The sequence below is a fragment of the Paroedura picta genome, chromosome 1, assembly GCF_049243985.1.
Source record: "Paroedura picta isolate Pp20150507F chromosome 1, Ppicta_v3.0, whole genome shotgun sequence".
Taxonomy (NCBI): Eukaryota; Metazoa; Chordata; class Lepidosauria; order Squamata; family Gekkonidae; genus Paroedura; species Paroedura picta.
The window spans coordinates 69,401,014-69,421,397 of record NC_135369.1 but is presented as its reverse complement, the minus strand read 5'-3'; the positions used below and the strand labels follow the sequence as shown (position 1 = coordinate 69,421,397).

Here is a 20,384-nt window from a genome sequence, read left to right as displayed (position 1 = left end):
AAGAGGTATCAAGACTACAGAAATTACTTCCCTAGCAGAAAATAGCAGCTTTGGAAAGTGGACTCTGTGGTACACTATACAGTCTAGGAAATATTATAAATCCCTCCCCAGGCACTACAACCAAATATCCAAGCTAGAGTTGGCAACTAGTACTTGAGGGAGTCAGCAAGTCTTCTGCATATACAGACGGCGAGCCATTCTTGTGCCTATCTGGTTAATGTGCAGATCCATCTCAGTTTCTTTGAATGGGGGGACACTCCCTTTCAGGTGACGGTAACTGAACTGGCTCATACAGTTGCCACTGCCTGCCAGTCACCTAACTTTTGGATCATCTTAGAGCACGAGCCACAGAACACAACCATTAGTTGCTTGCAATCAATAGCTCTGCTCTGGGAACTTTTAATTGGTTGAGTGGCACCAAAGAAGGACTTTCCTAAAGCAGTTATTGTTATGTTATAAAATTGACCTGTTTTGCTGTTTTCCAGTCTAAAGGATACCAATATATCGACAGGCATCACGCTTCATGAATAGTCAATAACAGATAGAAAATGAAGATTTTTAATTTTAAAAACCAACAATGAAACAAAAACTAAAATATTTAGAGTCAGAATTGCAGCAAATTGCAGACAATGTGGAATGTCTGATATTGAAGAACAATTATTTTTAAACAATGGACTAGTTTTCTAAATAGATGTGAGAAACATAAGCAGCGTATGTGATTGTTTAAGGTAAACAACTCCATTTTCTTTTTTCTGATCATTGTTCATTTTTCCTCATATAAAAGGCTAGCAAGGTGCAAGTAAGAGGCTGTCAAACAACTAGAGAACCAACTGACTTATAGTAACCCCCATAAGGTTTTCAAGGCAGGAACCATTCAGATGTTGTTGTTATTGCCTGCCTCTGCATAGTGACCCTGGCATAATGACCAGGGGCAACCCTCTTTAGTTTCTGAAACCTGAAGAGATCAGGCCAGCCTGAGCTATCCAGAACAGGGCACCACATTTCCTACTAAACAGAATTTTACAAAGGATAAAATGGAAGAAACTACAGGTTCTTTGAGAAGAGAACAAAAATGTTTTGGCCTTGAACATACATAAGGGACAACTAATTTGTGAAATATATAGATTAATGGGAAATTTAAAAAGAAAATACATCTAATATAAAGACAGAAATAATTAGATACTTATATCTTGCTTCTCTATCCAATGAGGACACAAACTGGCTAACAACATGCTTCTTCCTTCCTTCATTTTATCTTAACAATCATTCTCCTGTATGTCATGTTCCTTGGCAAATGTTCCCAAAAGAGCCAAACTCAGAGTTCTGGCTAAAAACTTTATTCAGCAGTTTATTCAAAAGAGTACAAACGGCATCACAAAACCTCTGTGTTGCCAAAGACAAAAGCAACTGTAGAGGCAAATCCCTCCCACCCTTCTGTACACAACTCAGTTTTATATAGAACAGTTCTTATCATCAAAGGCTAGCGCAATTTACAGTTGACACTTCCAGATGGCAAGAGAGCAGCTATAACAACTGGGCATGCAAAAGGGAGCATGGGAACAGAAAAGCATGAGAACAGAAGTGTGGAGGGGAAGAGCAAGACAACTTCAGGACAAGTCTCCAGAGGGGTTCTTGAACTTTATTCAAGCAAATCCTGGCACCAGCCAGTGGCTACCTGACACTGCAGATCTAGGTTAGGTTGAGAGAGAGCTCAAGGTCATCCACCAAACTTCCATGGCAGAGTACAGATTCACAGGAGCAGCTCCTAGATCCTAGTCTGACACTCTAACCATTATGCAACACTGGCTTTTTTATAGTTGGCATACAGTGATCTGTGTTGGACTGATATTTTCTGCATGGATTCATATTTTGATCACCTTCTCTGTCTCCCTCACTTTTGTTTGGATATATGGATGCCAGCAGAGTCTCCAGCAGTACTTGAGAATATCCGTATGCTGCATGGTTGAAGTATAGTATAGCACTATCTCTTCTATTACACACGTGCCCATTTGTTCTCTTTGACAGTTCTTTGGATTATCAACACCTGTTATTTTTGGAGTTAATAAGAATTCCATGTAGCCATTCCACCAACCTATTGCAGAGTCAAACAGGATTGCTGATTTTGTTCCATTACCTTTACACCCTATAACATCTTTGTAGAAGGCTTTGCACAAGACAGCTGCACAATCCTGAGTTGCTGCACTGATGCAATGGTATTTGCACCCAGGTTTATCCATTTCTAGCCTTGTATAATACTTCACAGAAATCAGCTTAAATTCAAATATTTTACCTCAGATGGTGTCAGCATCACAGCGATAGTTGTGTTCTTCTACTCTGAGTGTGTTTTTAAACTCTAACAACTCAGGGTAAATCTTACCTTTGCTTAAGGAGCTGCTTATTGTCTTCAATGGTTATACTATCAGCATGATCTCTCTTGAAAATTTCAAAAGCTTCTTGCCGTTCAAGTGACATTTCTCCTCTTACTCCTGCTTGGGGAATAAATTAGAGTTAATATCTATTCCATTACTTTCTAGGTAAAGTCCATAAAAACCAGTTTAATTGGTTTTTAGTGCACAATTTAAATATACATATCAAACAGAGACAACTAGGAAGAAGAATTCTATGGAACTCCAAAATCTGCCCATTTACAAACACTACTGAACCCAATATGTACAATGTTTGAAACCTTCTGAACCAGTTGTTTCTGGAACAAACATTGGGACTACTTTCATACTAAGTGAGCCAGAGTCCACATTCTGTCAAAAATAAAAAGCTTACAAAGAGTGGCAGGGCTGAAATGGGAAATTAAATTTCACCTCATGTCATTTGAACATACTTTAGTTTGAATTCTTTGCATGTTGAATATGTCTGGAACAGTTATGAATGTTTCCTAATTAAAACCAGAGCATTAAAAATCAAAGCATTTGCAAATATCTTCTAAACCATTGGCATTTTCATGCAGAAAATGTGCATAGTTTCCCTCTTGCTTACTTTTTATTTACCATCTTTTGATTTTGCACACAACACTTTAATCAAATGAATAAACATAGGCAGTTACCTTCGGTTGCAGTGATTACATATTAAATATTTTCAGTTCACATACAAACATTTATTAAGAACATTTAACAGGCTAAAGGGGTTTTTGTTTTGTGCGGGGTTGCCATCAGAGTTCTTATAATGACCAAAAGGTTTTCAAAGGCAAGAGGTGTTCAGAAGTGGTTTGCCATTGCCTGCCTCTGCATAGTGACCCTGGTATTTCTTTGTTGTCTCCCATCCAATTACTAACCATGGTCAACCCTGCTTAACTTCCAAGAACTGACAAGACGGGGCTAGCTTGGTCTAACCCGATCAGGGTTAAATGATTAAATGTTAATAATTTCAAATTAATGTTGAATTTGAATTGCTCCCCCCACCCCAGCCTGTGTTATACTGTGAGCAAGAAGTGACTTACATCTATGGGCTGAAAGGCAGCTAGTTTGACATTATTAATTTCATTCAGATCTGAAGAATTTAAAATCCAGTGACTGGCACTATGAATGGGCAAGGCAGACCTTTCAATTTATTTTTACTTTTTTAAAATAATATATTTATAGATCACTACTCCTGGGCCAGTCACCTTGCAGTGGTTAACAGCAAACACAGCAATCTAAAAGTTAAAACCAATCCCCTCTCTTATCCACCACAGAAACCCCACAGTAGGTATATTTCTTGGGGTAGATGCCAGAAATTATTACTTAGAAGAGGGGCCCAAGATCTTCCCTTGCCCCAGTCTGGAGGAAGAGCTCTGTCTTGCAGGCCCTGTGGAACTGTGTAAGTTCTGTCAGTGCCCTTAACTCTTCTGGGAGCTCATCCATGGGTAGGGTCCAGGGCTGTAAAGGTCCTGGCCCTGGTCAAGACCAGGTGAACTTCTCATGGGCCACGGATCACCAGCTTGTTAGAACTCGCAGAGTGCTAGGCTCTACAAGGGACATAAGGAATTAGATTGGTTCCTCAGATAAGCTGGACCCAGACCACAATTCACCTTAAAGATCAAAACCAGAACCTTGAACTGGATCTGGAATTCAACCGGCAGCCTCAGCGCAGGTTGGATATGGGCTCTCCAGGGAGTTCTAGTGAGAACGCTAGCAGCCACATTCTATACTAGTTGCAATTTCTGGGTCAGAGACAAAGGCAGGCCAGCATAGAGTGAACTACAAAAGTCTAACCTGGGCCTATTCTGCATTGAATGATTTTTCCAGCATTCATTCTTACCGATCTCCATTCGATTTGGGGCTGGACATAGTGAGTGATCTGCAACAAACAGTTTTCCCAAACAGAAACAGCCTTCAGTCGCTTTCACCATCTGCTCCCACACCCAACTGTAGCCCTCCTTAGTGCTTCTCGATCACACCACCCCTCACCCAGTTTGTGGCGGACTGCCAGGAAATTGAGTGCCCACCACACGACTTGAAAGCAACATTGCGCTTATTGGCCTCCCCACCCCTCCCTCTCTCCCCCGTGCACAGCAAGATGTAAGGGCCCCGGGACAGGACAAAGGGCTTGCAAGTGCCACTGAGCTGGAGCTTGGAGGACAGGTCACCAGAAAACTGAGTTTCCATTTAGACAAAGAATATATTATGCCTCAGGCCACTTAAATAATTTTAAAAAACAGAAAAGGCTTTGTAAAATGTATGTTCAGATTAGTGAGCAGAGAGCGGTGCTTCCAGTGCCGCACACTGGCAACTGAAGAAGGGAGGCGCCCGGAGGGACGGGAGTTGAGGCGAGTAAAGTCACCCCACCAGCACCTGCTCGCCGCCGCCCCCAACTTTCTGCTACCTTCACCACCTTCGCAGCTCAGACTCGACAAGTGCATGACTCCAGCCCCACCTCCTCCTCCTCTACCTTGGTCCCCGTCATGCACACAAAGGAAGGCGAGGAGGGGGGAGAGTGGCAGTGCCACTACTCAGCCGGCAGCCCCTGGTTGGGAACGGAGGAGGGCGCCTGGCCCAAGCATGCCTCTGTGCGGCCGCAGCTCAGGCTCAGGCTGGCTGACACTGCGAGCACCGCTCCTTCCATGTGTCATGCTGGGTCACGCCCCTTGCCCCCCCACACCGGCTATGGTGAGGAGGTGCTACAAATGAGGGGGAAATGCCTGGTGCACGTCCACCCGCCTGCCTGCCTGGCAGCCCCACTCACCCACCCACCCCCAGCCAGCCACGCAGGAAACGCCTCCCTGGCCCTGAGCGGCCTCTCCTCCCATGCAGAGAGCGGAGAGTAGCATAATTTTTTTTAAAAGAACAAGAAAAGGCTCCGTAAAATGTATGTTCAGATTAGTGAGCAGAGAGTAGCATAAAATGGCGAATAATAGAATATCAGTCTCTCAACAATCCCAAGCAAAGGATCCAAAGGATAGCCCTTTGTTTTGAGTTGGTGACTCGACCAATCAGCAAGAGAGAACCATGCTATGTCAGCATTGGAAACGCGGGGGCGACTCGACCAATCAGCAAGAGACAAACATGGTACATCAGCATTGGAAACGCGCGGGGGGGATGCTGGTTAATCCAAAACCAAGGACATCTACACTTTAATATATTGGGATCCTGGAGCAGTTTAGTCGGATATCCCAGAAAATAAGCACTCCCTGATATTCCTGTCAACATGTAGGGTCAATGCGGGTCGAGGCATGAAGGTTGCAGATGGAAAATTTCCATCAACCAGAATTAAAATGGAAATCAATTTCAGTGCAGACGGGAGGGATTTAATCAATCTGGGATTGCACTAAAAGCTTTATGCAGATCTAGGCCTGGAGATGATCATTGCATGAATCACTGTGGCTAGGTGCTCCAGGGCCAGTTAGGGTGCTAGTAGCCTTTCCTGGCATAGATGGTAGAATGCCAGCTGAACTACTCTGGTGAGCTGTGTCTCTATAGAAAGGAAAGCATCAAAGATCATGGCCAGATTCCAGGCCGAGTACAAGATCTTCAAGCAGTGAAGTTTCCTCCAAGTATGCTAAGAGCTTATGCGCTGTGACTCTTTCAATCACTTCCCCAGAAACGCAAGATATGAGACGGGGTGGGTACTGCCTGGGCAGTAAAGGATTGCAAGGTTTCATTAAAATATGAATTATTTAGGGTTTAAAAAACAAATGACAAAAGAAGATGAAGAGTTGTTTATTATACTCTACTTTTCACTGTCCAAAGGAGTCTTGAAGCAACTTATAATTACCTTGCTTTCCTCTCCCCTGTGAGGTAGGTGAGGCTGAGAGAGCTCTGACAGGATCAGAACAGCACTATCAGGGCTGCATGTGGAGCTCAGAACAGCAGTATCACCAAGTTAGCTTCATGTGGAGGAACAGGGAATCAAATCCAACTTGCCAGATTAGAAGCCACTGCTCTTAACCACTATACCATGCTAGAACACCTGTAGCTTTAAGAAACAGAAGCCCACAGGCTGGGTTTCTGTGAATCAAAAGGCAAGGGAAGTTTCCTTTCCAGAGTTGTGTTGGCCTTTGAGGGAGGGCTCATGACTAGTGTTACCAGCTCTTGATTGGAAAATTCCTGGAGATTTTGCGGTGAAGTCTAGAGAGGGGAAGGTTTAGGGAAGAAAAGGAACTCTGTAGGATATTATGCCATAGAGTTGACCCTCAAAAGCAGCCATTTTCTCCAGAGGGACAGATCTTGGTCATCAAGCAATCAGTTATAATTTTAGGAGATCTCAAGTTCCCAACTGAAGGTGGCCAAACTCTAGGCCTGACAACCACCAATGGGTGACTTTATCACACCTGATCTGCATGACTGAGCTAGGCCTAGCTGCTTGCTATTGTTCAACAGCAGGATCTCTATGAAAGCCAATATGGTGTAGCAATGATAACTTCAAAGATCAAACAGAATTACAACTAATTTCCAGATGATGGAGATCAGTTCCCCTGAAAAAAATGGTTGTTTTGGAGGGTGGGCTTTGTAGCATTATACCCTGCTGAGGACATTTCTCTCCCTAAACATCACTCTCCCAAGGTACCATCCCAAATCTCTAGGAATTTTCCAACCTGGGGCTGGCAACCCTAACTAGGAAATTGATCACTGTAGTTGGGAGATCTGTTATGAACCTGGAGATCTCCAGGTACCATGTGGAGGTTGGCAACCCTAGAAGGAGAGAATGAAGCAGGGAGAACCTATGGAGGCTTTCAGGAAAAGGAAAAAGGGGTGGAATGAGATGCATTTTGCAAGTCCATTTGGGTTTCTTCTTGTTTTACTTCAATAGCATAAGAACATATGATACCAATAACATGATATGTGTGGAAATAACCCCAAATATCAAATATCATGTAGCAATGTTTTACCTTTTTAAAAACATACAAACAAAAATACCCTAAAGAGGCAAAAAGAGATTACTGCTCACATCTGTACAGACCAAATGAGCTGGAGGGGAAGGGCAGAGATATGTATTTGATTCTAACTGAAAAACAGAATGTTCCCATTCCATGGTAGGGCCCAGAATAGATGAGTTTTATGAGAGGAATTTCGGAGCTCTGTCTTCCTGTCATGACACAGTCTAATCTGAAAGTTCAATTGGCCAACAGATTTTCTTCTCCCTCCACTTTTTTTTTGCATATCTCTGGTGTACAAAGAAGGGTTACCATTTGAATTTTTAAGAACTTTGGTGTATAAAGCTGAAATTCTTTACTTCTGGAAGGGTGCTTTAAAATAATCCCTATCCAGTTTGGTACAATGTTTTTATAATGCACTGTTCTCTCACAACTAGACTACTACTGAATCATAGAATAATGTGTCACAGATTTCCCCCCTCCAAGCAAGCCCTTCCATCTCCAGGAGCCTGGAGATGAGTTGTCACTGCAGATTTTCCCCTCCAAAATAGCCATTTTTTCCTGGGGAGCTTATCTCTATAGTCTTCAGATGACCTCCTCTGGAGTCTGTTGGTTATGTAGTCAGCAAACTGCTAGGTCAGGCTCCCTCTCATGCTGTGCCAACCTTCCAGTGTAGAGGCAAATAAAAGCTGTTGCCACTAAGCTATCCAATATTGTCACACTTTCTTCCAGCCAAAAATGCCCTATTACTAGTCAACACACAATTTCCTTGGAGAGCAAGTATGACACCCCCCTTTGATTTATTGACATTTTATCATAACAAAATGCAAGAGAAAATCAGAAAACAGTGTGCAAGGAGAACTATGAGGAGATGGGAAATAGGACTTCAAATTGTAAAGAGACGAATCAGGAGCATAGGAAACAAATGTCTAGACATAATGTGACTGCAAGACAGCTTGAAGAAGAATTTTACATATGCAGGATAGTGATGGAGAGACTGGGTTAAACATATAGCAGAGTCAGCACAACAAAGAAATGCCAAGAAATTGGGGGAACTTGATGAGCTGGTAGAAAGAGATTATTCCCTTGCTGATTAACTTTGTTTTAGTTAATAATGAAGATTTATACAGCTTTCAGAAGGATTCCTCCCACATATTATTTTGTGCCTTCTTTTTTTGCTACTCATACACTGGGAAATCCTCCCACCACAATTAGGAGCCTATTTTCTTTCTAAAATCAGTATAAAGAGTGAATTCTTGTATTGCTGTACTATCAGACTACATACTGTTACAAACAAAACAGGAACCAGAAATGTAATAATGATGAGGAACAAAAATACTAAGGAGGTTTAGGATTATAGAGCCCTAAAATCCCAAATTGTATAATTTAAAGGGTGTGGCCTGATGACATCACATCGCAGTATTAATAGAAGTTCTTTCACACACAATTAGAACTTCCCTCCCCTTCCATGACAACATCAAGATACATCCAATGATTCTAAGAATTTGAAATTATATGGATCTAACAACATAATGATATTTGTCTTTCAATCGCTAGACCTGTGAAGTTCTCAACCTGCCTAATCACTGCTGAAATTCATCTATAATCCTGCTGTTGTTACTAAAATGACATACTGTGTACCCTTACATGGGAGTAAGCCTCATGGAAATCATGGTCATAGGGTGACTAGGCTAGTGGTGCCCCATAAAACCTTCTACTGTACTGTGGCTCAGATCACACAGCAAGGCATACTGTTTCTTAGAAAAACATAACTACTGAGAGATAGCTTTGAGTTTCAGGAAAAATGCAGCGTGAAGTCACTAGTACATAGAGAAAGAAATGCTAAAGCAATATACATCCCTTGATTTGGGAAATTCCAGCAACAAAAAAGGTGGCACAATAAGGTGTGTGAAGCCAACTGTAAATTTGATAGCAGAAGTGGAATCATGACATTTATATCTGAATAAACATGTCTAGGATTGTGCTACACACTTCCTTAAATCTGTAGACTTGATATTCAAAAATGTTGGAACAGTCAAGATCTGTAAGTGTTAATGATTCAATAGCTTATGAAGAATATCCTACAGAGGGCATCAGAGAAGATATGTGGTTAGCATATTTAGGAACTTCCTGGTATTTTTTTCAAATAATCTTCTATGTCTGGATTAAGAGCCTCTTGTGGCGCAGAGTGGTAAGGAAGCAGACATGCAATCTGAAGCTCTGCCCATGAGGCTGGGAGCTCAATCCCAGCAGCTGGCTCAAGGTTGACTCAGCCTTCCATCCTTCCGAGATCGGTAAAATGAGTACCCAGCTTGCCAGGGGATAAACGGTAATGACTGGGGAAGGCACTGGCAAACCACCCCGTATTGAGTCTGCCATGAAAACGCTAGAGGGCATCACCCCAAGGGTCAGACATGACCCAGTGCTTGCACAGGGGATAACTTTACATTTATGTTTTGATTGGTTCAATTGGGGACTTCCTACTTTTTTCAGCATACTTCCTCCTGACTACCTCCAGAAGAATACAGTTAGTTAAACTGTTAGGACCTCTTTCTTTAACAAGTTGTTTCTCTTATCAATAAAACTATTTTTTCTTTAAGCAGCCAATGCTTTGCATCTTTGCATATTTAAGGTCTGCCAACACCCCCCCCCAAAAAAAACACCTAAGACAGACATTTTCATGACAAGCTAAAGACAATTAAAATATGTAGTTATAATTCACTGTTTGAACTCTGGTGCTGGAGAAGACTCTTGCGAGTCCCTTGGACTGCAAGGCGAACAAACCGGTCAGTCCTAGAGGAGATCAACCCTGACTGCTCTTTAGAAGGCCAGATCCTGAAGATGAAACTCAAATACTTTGGCCACCTCATGAGAAGGAAGGACTCCCTGGAGAAGAGCCTAATGCTGGGAGCGATCGAGGGCAAAAGAAGAAGGGGACGACAGAGAATGAGGTGGCTGGCTGGAGTCACTGAAGCAGTAGGTGCAAACTTAAATGGACTCCGGGGAATGGTGGAGGACAGGAAGGCCTGGAGGATCATTGTCCATGGGGTCGCGATGGGTCGGACACGACTTCGCACATAACAACAACAAAATAATTCACTGGTTCTCCACAAGGATTCCTCTGATATTATCATCTCCATCTGCTCACAATAGAAAATAGTAAAAGCTTCAGAGGGAGCAAACAATGAACCAAGCAGCATGAAGACTTTAAAAGAGAGGGAGAACCAGCAATAATACTCCCCTGCTGTAAGCTTCAGCAAACTACATCTTAAAGAGCATGTGTAATACATCTGGCTACCTTCACGGGGCTACTCTTCAAAAATAGAAAATGTATAAAACAAGGCAGTTCATTGTACTCATACAGTGCTATACAGCAGAACCTTTGAAAACATCCAAACTCTCATAAGAAAATCTGGGTGCCCAGCTTCAAGGAGCTGAATGAATTTTTGGCACTATAATGTCACTTTCAACACCATTAGATTTATTCTATTCACATGTGATCAGAATTTTAAAGCCAAGCAGTAAGAATCTTGTAAAGCAAGCTATCTACATCTTATGACGATAGCTTCCAAAGTACTAAATGCAAAGAACTAGATGCAGAGGGCCAGACACAAAACATTACTTAAACCCCGTGCAGTCCTCAGAAAACACTTTGGTGGTATTTAAACAGAACAGAGGCTTTGAGCTAGCCTTCACACATCAATGAGAGGTCAGTCTAATTATATGCACACAGTGGAATCCTTTCACCAACATCTGATTCATGCAATTTACTTCTTTTTTTCCCCCACTCTCTAACTCAATCATTAGATTTTTTTTCTTTTTTGTATTTTAAGATTCCAATGATTACAGCTACTATCTGTGTTGCACTGTGACAAGTGAAGACATGTCCAGATTATCATAAAGAGGTTATATACAATGCACTTTATTATGTCATATCTAAAAGTGCCAATTTTATAGTTACAGTATTTGTATAGTTGACCATATAATCACACTTGTTGATCACTCTTGTTGAGAGAAAAATACATTGGAATAGTACCTAAAAAGAAAAATAAAAGAACCCTTTCTAATTCCTATATTTTGTTGATGGCTGCATCTCATATATCAACTCTGAAGTTTGTTAAGAGTGCCGAAGCACTTCAAAAGCTTGGTCTTTTGTGGATTGTTCACATAAATGGCTACTGCACACTTTTTGTTTTGAGATGAAGCTGGATATACTTTACCTAATTTTTTAATTATATGAGCCAACGTGGTGTAGTGGTTAAGAGGGGCAGCTTCTAATCTGGGGAGCCAGGTTTGATTCCCCACTCCTCTACATGCAGCCAGCTGGGTGACCTTGGGCTAGTCACAGCCTGATGAAGCTTTTCTGACCGAGCAGTAATATCAGGACTCTCTCAGCCTCACCTATTTCACAGGGTGTCTGTTGTGGGGAAAGGAAGAATCATAGAATCATAGAATCATAGAGTTGGAAGGGGCCATACAGGCCATCTAGTCCAACCCCCTGCTCAACGCAGGATTAGCCCTAAGCATCCTAAAGCATCCAAGAAAAGTGTGTATCCAACCTTTGCTTGAAGACTTCCAGTGAGGGGGCGCTCACCACCTCCTTAGGCAGCCTATTCCACTGCTGAACTACTCTGACTGTGAAAAACTTTTTCCTGATATCTAGCCTATATCGTTGTACTTGAAGTTTAAACCCATTACTGCGTGTCCTCTCCTCTGCAGCCAGCAGAAACAGCATCCTGCCCTCCTCCAAGTGACAACCTTTCAAATACTTAAAGAGGGCTATCATGTCCCCTCTCAACCTCCTTTTCTCCAGGCTGAACATTCCCAAGTCCCTCAACCTGTCTTCATAGGGCTTGGTCCCTTGGCCCCAGATCATCTTCGTCGCTCTCCTCTGTACCCTTTCAATTTTATCGATGTCCTTCTTGAAGTGAGGCCTCCAGAACTGCACACAGTACTCCAGGTGTGGTCTGACCAGTGCCGTATACAATGGGACTATGACATCTTGTGATTTTGATGTGATGCCTCTGTTGATACAGCCCAAAATGGCATTTGCCTTTTTTACCGCTGCATCACACTGCCTGCTCATGTTTAGTTTACAATCCACAAGTACCCCAAGGTCTCGTTCACACACAGTGCTACCTAGAAGCGTATCCCCCATCCAGTAGGCATGCTTTTCATTTTTCTGACCCAGATGCAGAACTTTACACTTATCTTTATTAAATTGCATCTTGTTCTCATTTGCCCATTTTTCCATTGTGTTCAGATCTCGTTGAACTCTGTCTCTATCTTCCGGAGTATTTGCCAGTCCTCCCAATTTGGTGTCATCTGCAAACTTGATGAGTAGTCCCTCCACCCCCTCATCTAGATCATTAATAAATATGTTAAAAAGTACCGGGCCGAGCACCGAACCCTGAGGTACCCCGCTACTCACCTCTCTCCAGTCTGATGAAACACCATTGACAACAACTCTTTGAGTGCGGTTCTCTAACCAATTCCCTATCCACCTAACAATCTGAAAATCCAGATTGCAGTCCTTCAACTTATCCATCAGAACATCATGGGGAACCTTGTCAAAAGCTTTACTAAAATCCAAGTAAATGACATCAACCAAATTTCCCCGATCCAGCAAACCTGTTACTTGGTCAAAAAAGGAAACTAGGTTGGTCTGGCAGGACCTGTTGGAGACAAATCCAGGCTGACTTCCTTGGATCACCAAATTGTTGTCCTCCAGATGTTTGCAGATCGCTCCCTTTAATATCTGCTCCATTATCTTCCCCACAACAGAGTTCAGACTCACTGGTCTGTAGTTTCCCGGGTCATTCTTCCTCCCTTTTTTGAAGATCGGAATAACGTTTGCTCTTTTCCAGTCCTCCGGGACATCTCCAGTCCTTAAAGAGGTTCCGAAGATGATGGACAAGGGCTGTGCAAGTTCTCTGGAAAGTTCTTTGAGTACTCTTGGGTGCATTTCATCTGGACCAGGGGATTTGAACTCATCCAGTGCAGCTAAATGCCTCTCGACCACCTCTCTATCCATGTTAACCTGCCACCCAGACACTATCCTTTGGCTACAGCCATCTCTAGATGTGCCTAAACACTTTGACCTGTGGGAAAAAACAGATGTAAAATAGGCACAAAGCCTTTCTGCTTTCTCTGCATCTTTCGTTAGAGTTTGTCCATCCGCACCCAACAGCGGGCCTACTGCCTCCTTTACTTTACGTTTGCTCCTCACGTAACTGAAAAATCTTTTCTTGTTACAATGGGCTTCCCTGGCCAATCTTAGCTCACTCTCAGCTTTGGCCTTTGGCCTTTCTGATGATTGAGAACTTTCCTCTCCCCACAACAGATACCCTGTGAAATAGATGATTGTAAGCTGCTTTGATACTCCTTCAGGCAGTAAAAAGTGGGGTATAAAAACCAAGTCTTCTTCATTCTATTAGTTTCTTGTAGGCATAAAATGCCTGCGTTTTGCTTTTTAATGTTGAGTAAACATTTTCATGCATTTTGAGGGAGAATCCAGTCCATTAGATATTATTTTTAATGTATCCATTTTGTCCCAATGCTGTTGACATTTCCAACATATCCTTTTGTGTTTGAAGAAGCATTTGTTTCTTCTTCAGAGGTCTTATTCTTTGCTTTGAGTTGATTTGAGATTTTCCTTCAGTTCTTCAATTTAAATCTTCTGCTTAGCAATTTTTCAGCCAGTTACTTAGGTTATTCTTCTGTTGTAATTACTCTTTTTCCTTTTGGCAAGTATATCTCTATTGCAAATGATATTTTCCAGCAAGGTTTTATTTCTTTATCATGTAAAATCTGTCTCAGAAAATCAAAATCTTTCCTTTTCTTTTGCACACTTTCTAGTAGATCTTGAAAGATCTGCACTTCTTTCTCTACTGCTTTAAGTGGTGATTCCCTTTGCTTCTTTAATGTTACATCCCACATTTTCTCGTGAGTGAAACAGAAATGTATCTTGGAGAAACTTGTTCCTGTGTACATATCTTGAATTCAGTCTACAAATCTATTCAATACTAGGGAAATTCCTTGTATCTTCAAATCATGAAAGCTCTTTTAGTAATTTATTTATTATTACATTTATAAATCACCACTCTCGACCCAGCTGGCTTATCATGGTTCCCATTAGAATGTGGCCTCCCAAAGTCCTCTGGAGATGCCTCTAAAATACAGGTCAATAGATCTATGAGTTTCTAGGATTTAAGTTCTTTGTTCTGCTTTCTCAACCCAACAATCTTGCCTTTCTTAATATATATAATTATCTTTTTGCTTCTCTTTAATTCTTACAATTTCTTCTGTTTGCTCTTGTGGTTTCATATTAATTTCTGGTAATCCAGCTGATGATCCTTGACACATTTCTTGGCCCTTTCTCAGGTTATTTTTAGCCTCCTAGTCCACCCCTGCACCCTCCTTCCTACCTAGGAGGGAGGTCTCACTTGGTCCTGGCCCAGCAACAACCATCAGGTCACTTGCTACCATGCAAGTTGCACAGCCTTCCCAGGTTTGGCTATGGCTACTGGAAGATGTAATGCCACACAACTCCCCTGGGCCCAGCAGCAGCTTACACACAACTTGTGAGATTTGTCTGATCCTGGCAGTAGACACCATACAAGTCACCTGAGTGACCTGCAACTGCATGACTTTTGTGATTTGACCAAGCTTTTCCCAGGAAGAGGCTGCTGAGGGAAGGAAAGGAGGAAAGCAAAGGGGCACTGTATTATAATGGTTAGACTATCTGACTCTGAGATACCCAAGTTCAAATCCCTACTCTTCCATGGAAACTTGCTGGGTGACATTTAGATTGTTACTCTCAGCTTAATCTACCTCACAGTGGTGGTGTAAATATAAAATGAAATAGAATGATGTAAATTGGTTTGAGTCTAAACTGGGCCAAAAAGGGGAAAGTATACAACAAACTGAAGGAGGGGGGCAAATAAAACAGGATTGGTTGGTGAATGGGAAGAAGGAAAGGAAGGGGGGGGTGGAGAGGATATGTGGTTTGCCAGGAAAAGTGAAAGAAGAAATAGTGCGGGGAAAAGCATCAGGGGAAAGTGAAGTAACCCCTGATATTTTTGTGGGTTCTTCACTTGTTGCTCTTTCTATGTTAAATATATCCAGATCAAGTTTTGTCAAGGTCAAAATGTAAATTCATTCCTCCACCCTCCAAATGGGGGGGGGGATTGGATTGAAAGAACAAAACAGGGTTTTTAAAAATTAGGCTCAAACAATGCAAAATAGTCAGAAGGAAGTACATCAGTTTTGGAGTACTGTGTTAAATCATCGTTATAAGAAAACATAGAAATATGAAAGTTACATATGGCCATCTGTCTCTATTTTTACGTGTATTTGTTTCTTAGTGCTGCTGACAAACGAGGGTTTTTTTTTTTTGGATGTGATGATGTAAATTTGTGTTGTATTCTGATATTTGTGACAATAGAAAATAAAAAAGAAAGCCCCAAAATTAGTAGGTACAAAGAAAACACTGAGCTGGCCTGAAGCACTGCAGGCTTGGCAGAGGCTCATGGGAGTGGATACCATGTAAAATTTGTAGTCAAAGCCACAAAAACTTTGTGAGCCCCACCCAATGGTGCCACCACATCTAAATAAATACAAAGAGTTCATTTTTCATTTGTGCCAGAAATCACACATTTCCCATAAATCCTGCCATACAGGCTATATCATATGCCATGTAGTTCATATTATAAAATCACACTTATTAAAAACAAGGTGCCTCTTTCTCCTCCTAGCATTTTATTTTTAGGCAATGTGTTTATTGTAATAAATTATAGAAAAATTGCATAGCAACAAAAAATCATAACTCATTACATTAGCATTCAGAGGCAGCCTGCTGTTTAAGACACACCTTTGTTTTTACAATGTAGAAGTGTTTGTGGTTTGCATATTTCAATGTGTATTACATTACCCTAATCCATTTGTAGCACCCAATATCTCCAGTGCTTAATTCTTAAAATGGTAAACATAACAACCAACAAGAAAAACAAGAAGTCTGACACTGGCATATTGCTGCCATTCAAAAGCTGCTTTCTAAAACATTGGGGGTGCTGAATCAATTTCTGATGTCTGATAATTTGCATTGGTAATGATTAGCCTTAAAATGCCAGAAATGAAATGGGTGTGCTACAGCATCTGATTGTTTTGATGCACAATCTGTTCTCTAGACAAGATGCTACTGTTGGGAGTAGCATCTTTCCAATTGACAAAGGTGTCAGACAAGGATGTATTCTATCTCCCTATTTCTTCAGTCTATAGGCAGAATATGCCATAACAGAAGCTGGATTAGATTTGTTGGTGGAAGAAGCATTAACATTTTGAGACATGCAGATGGCACCTCATTACTGGCACAAAATAGTGAAGACTTGAAATGACTACTCCTGACGGTTAAAACAGAAAGTGCCAAAGCAGGATTACAACTGACTATCAAGAAGACAAAAATAATGATTACATAGGAATTATACAACTTTATGGTTGATGAAGAAACTGAAAAGATTCAAGGTTTTCCATTCCTTGCATCAGTCATCAACCAAAAGGGAGACTGCAGCCAAGAAATCAGAAGGAGACTGAAACAGGGAGGGTCAGGAAGGATGTGTTGCTGGTGACCAAAATACTTCCTAGCATAGTATTCCTCATTCCTCATGTATGGTATGAAAGAAAGCTGACAGGAAGAAGTTGATTAATATGAAATGTGGTGTTGGAGAAGAATTTTATAGATAACCACAGAAAATAAAGTAGATAGATAAATAAGTTCTAGATCAAATCAAGCCTGAATTATCCCTAGAAACTAAAATGAGTAAACCGAACTTACCGTATTTTGGTTGCATTTTGAGAGGACAAATCACTGGAAAAGATAATAATGCTAGGAAAAGTTGAAGGCAACAAGAAAAGAAGAAGATGCAATACGAGAAGGATTAACTAATTATAAGGTTGCCTTAAATCAGAAGATATTTGTTGGCACTTAGCAGATATACACATAGGACAGCCAAGAGGAGAAAGCATATCCTAGTTATACTACTGTGAAAGAATTACTATTTCAGCAACAAATGTAAGAAGCCATTTCAAGGTACAGTATAAAGATGTTGGAACAGATCTGGTGCTGAAATGTGTCCCCCATGGGGACACAGTATGCTGTGGAAATGAAATGCACTGGTGGCATCCCAGAGTGGCACTGCTGGTGTGGAATTGACCTTTATATTTAAAGGTAAAGGTATCCCCTATGCAAGCACTGGGTCATGTCTGACCCTTGGGGTGACGCCCTCCAGCGTTTTCATGGCAGACTCAATACGGGGTGGTTTGCCAGTGCCTTCCCCAGTCATTACCGTTTACCCCCCAGCAAGCTGGGTACTCATTTTACCGACCTCGGAAGGATGGAAGGCTGAGTCAACCTTGAGCTGGCTGCTGGGATTGAACTCCCAGCCTCATGGGCAGAGCTTCAGACTGCATGTCTCCTGCCTTACTATTAAATTCTAATCAGAGAAGCAGCGGCTGTATATTCATGAAAATGTGTGGGTATTTAAAGGTAAGACACTTTAAATGGGAAAAGAAACTGGCCTGTCATCTCTACTGTCTAAAGCATGACATCCAACACAAAACAAAACAAAGAACACTCACAAAACATCTAAATAATGAACAAGCAGGCCTTATTTCACTGAGTGGGAAAAGATTATTACTAACAAAGAACTCTTCTATATTGTTGCCAATAACACATTGGATCTTCCACTTGCAGCTATGTCTAGCATGTCTGATATCACCGATAAATATAATTCATGCCTGAATTTTTTTTTAAAAATCACATCATTTTTTCTCTGAATCACATTTTTAAAATCTACCTGGATCAAGGCTTCAGCTAATCTAACAGATTCATCTTTTGTGTGGTGCTGGGGTTTAATCCTTTCTCCCCCCCACTCCCCAATATCAATACTTAAAATACATTTGTCTTTATATAATGTCATATTACAGTTACATCCTGATAAGTTTATGGGTTTACAGAACTGAATATTTGGATATCAGTGACATTAGGACTGATACCCAATCTGTACACAGAAGTATTACGCAAGAACTTCCACAAAGTCAAACTAGTCATCTCCTATCGGGCTGGGTGGAGCATGGAGGTTTTCAGAGGACTCTTATTGGAGGCTCCTATTTCTTTATTTTAAATCAGATGAAGAACTTTCAAAATTCAAAATACTGACTTAAACATGTAGGTTCCTTCTCCATTTGCAAGACATCAGATATTCTGAGAGCCAGCATGGTGTTGTGGTTAAGAGTGGCGGTCTCTAATCCGGAGAACCGAGTATGATTTCCCAATTCTCCAGGTGTAGTCATAGTTCTCAGAGCTCTCTCAGCCCCGCCTACCTCCCAGGGTGTCTATTGTGGGGAAATGAAGCAAAAGCGATTGTTAAGCTGCTTTGAGATTCCTTTGGGTAGTGAAAAGCAGGGTATAAGACCCAACTCTTATTTTACCATGGATTTGGGGTCATAAGTAATACACAGGAAGATACACAGTGCTGGTGGAAGATCTGATTGCCCCCCCCCCCCCCAGGAAGCATATAATCCTTCGCCCATCTTTAAGACACAGCCCTCTGCTGCCCAGTGGCAGGTGTTCCATTATGGGAAAGGGTAGTTTTTCCGCCATGTTGGGCTTTTTCTATTAAAGTATAGAACCCTGGATTCCTCAATATGGACTCAGAAGAAAAAAGGAAATCACGAGGCACAGTGATATAGTAGTCTTCTCTATATAGGTGAAAAGGTTATAACATAAAGTCATAAAGAGTCAATAAAACGAGATCCTAGGTTAAGTGACCCGCTTTCTGTTTTATCTTCATCAGTGGTTGCTCTTCCAATATACTGTCATAGTAGTAGTCGTAGTATCACATTGTCAAAATGCTCATAATCGTCTGGGGATTTCATAAAGTGCCCCAAGGGGCACTTGCTAATGTGATACTATGACTACTATCTTTAAACCGCCCGCGGCGCAGCGCGGCGCAGACTTAAAAATCGAGTAAGGGCTATCTAGGAGGAGTTAGGGCGGGCCCTGTCCGGGATAAAAACTCGGCAAGGCCGCTCCAGCAGCCAGGAGAAGGCTCCAGAGAGCCGCTGGTGGGGGGAGGGCCGCACCGTCTTCTCCCGGCCCCTGGAGCGGCCGGGAGAAGGCTCGACACCACTACCATCCTAGCGCCCATTTTATCCATGGGTAAAATGGGCTTTCTTTGTAGTGACAGTATATTAGAAGAGCAGCCACTGACAAAGATAAAACAGAAAGCGGGTCACTTAACCTAGGATCCCGTTTTGTTGACTCATTATGACTTTATGTTATAACCTTTTCACCTATAAACATAGAGAAGACTACTATATCACTGTGCTTCGTGATTTCCTTTTTTCTTCTGGGCTTTTTCTATTGGCTGTTGTTTTAATGGGGTTTTATTGTTCTGGGTTGTTTTTTTAATCTTGTAATCTGCCACAAGCCAGTTTGCCAAGAGTGGTGGGTAATAACAACAACAATAGCAACAACAATAATAGTATTACTTTCTCTCACAATTTGTTCCCCTTCACATTCTATGCACTGACCCACAATAAGACAAAGATTTGATCTTTTTCCTACTCATTTTTTAGTTTTGCAACTAGATGAATACAATTTAGTATAATGTGGAGAAATATTGTACTTGTCTTACTGTATTGTAAGTGCAGCTGACATGAAAGATGAAAAATAGAAAATGTTCAAAATTTCATAATAAATAAGCTAGCATCACAGTAAGAAACGCTTCTCTTCAGGACTGGCAATAAGCAATGCAATTTTTCCTCTTATCCACAGTTATGTTCTTAAAATGGCTGCTTGTATGAATGAAATCATGACAGCTGAGTTTAACAATATGACAAATTATTGTGCAAAGAGAGTGGAATGAATATACATGTCTTTGGTGCAGAGAGCACCAATAGTTGATGGTAACACAAAAAACCACACACAAAGGCATGCTTCATTTTCAAAGACATTCCAAGTCCAAAGGAAGGAAAATAAGTTGTTACCAATATATGTTTGGTTTTATTTTTAAACCCTGAT

The 20,384-nt window shown here is 41.4% G+C and overlaps 1 protein-coding gene and 1 long non-coding RNA gene across 6 annotated transcripts in view; one reads left to right on the top strand and one right to left on the bottom strand.

Annotated features, from left to right (window-relative positions):
- KIF6 (kinesin family member 6) overlaps window positions 1-20,384 on the bottom strand; it is a 214,631-nt gene that overhangs the window by 86,282 nt on the left and 107,965 nt on the right. For 4 of the 5 annotated variants that reach the window (XR_013231806.1, XM_077341951.1, XM_077341917.1 and 1 more), the window contains one exon: window positions 2,378-2,489. Coding sequence is in view for 4 of the 5 variants with exons in the window: in XM_077341951.1 (XP_077198066.1) it covers window positions 2,378-2,489 (112 nt within the window). In the remaining variant the exon portion in view is untranslated. The remainder of the gene's footprint in view (window positions 1-2,377; window positions 2,490-20,384) is intronic. The other variant, XM_077341926.1, reaches the window with a different exon arrangement.
- LOC143839645 (uncharacterized) overlaps window positions 1-20,384 on the top strand; it is a 42,891-nt gene that overhangs the window by 7,205 nt on the left and 15,302 nt on the right. The window lies entirely within an intron of this gene.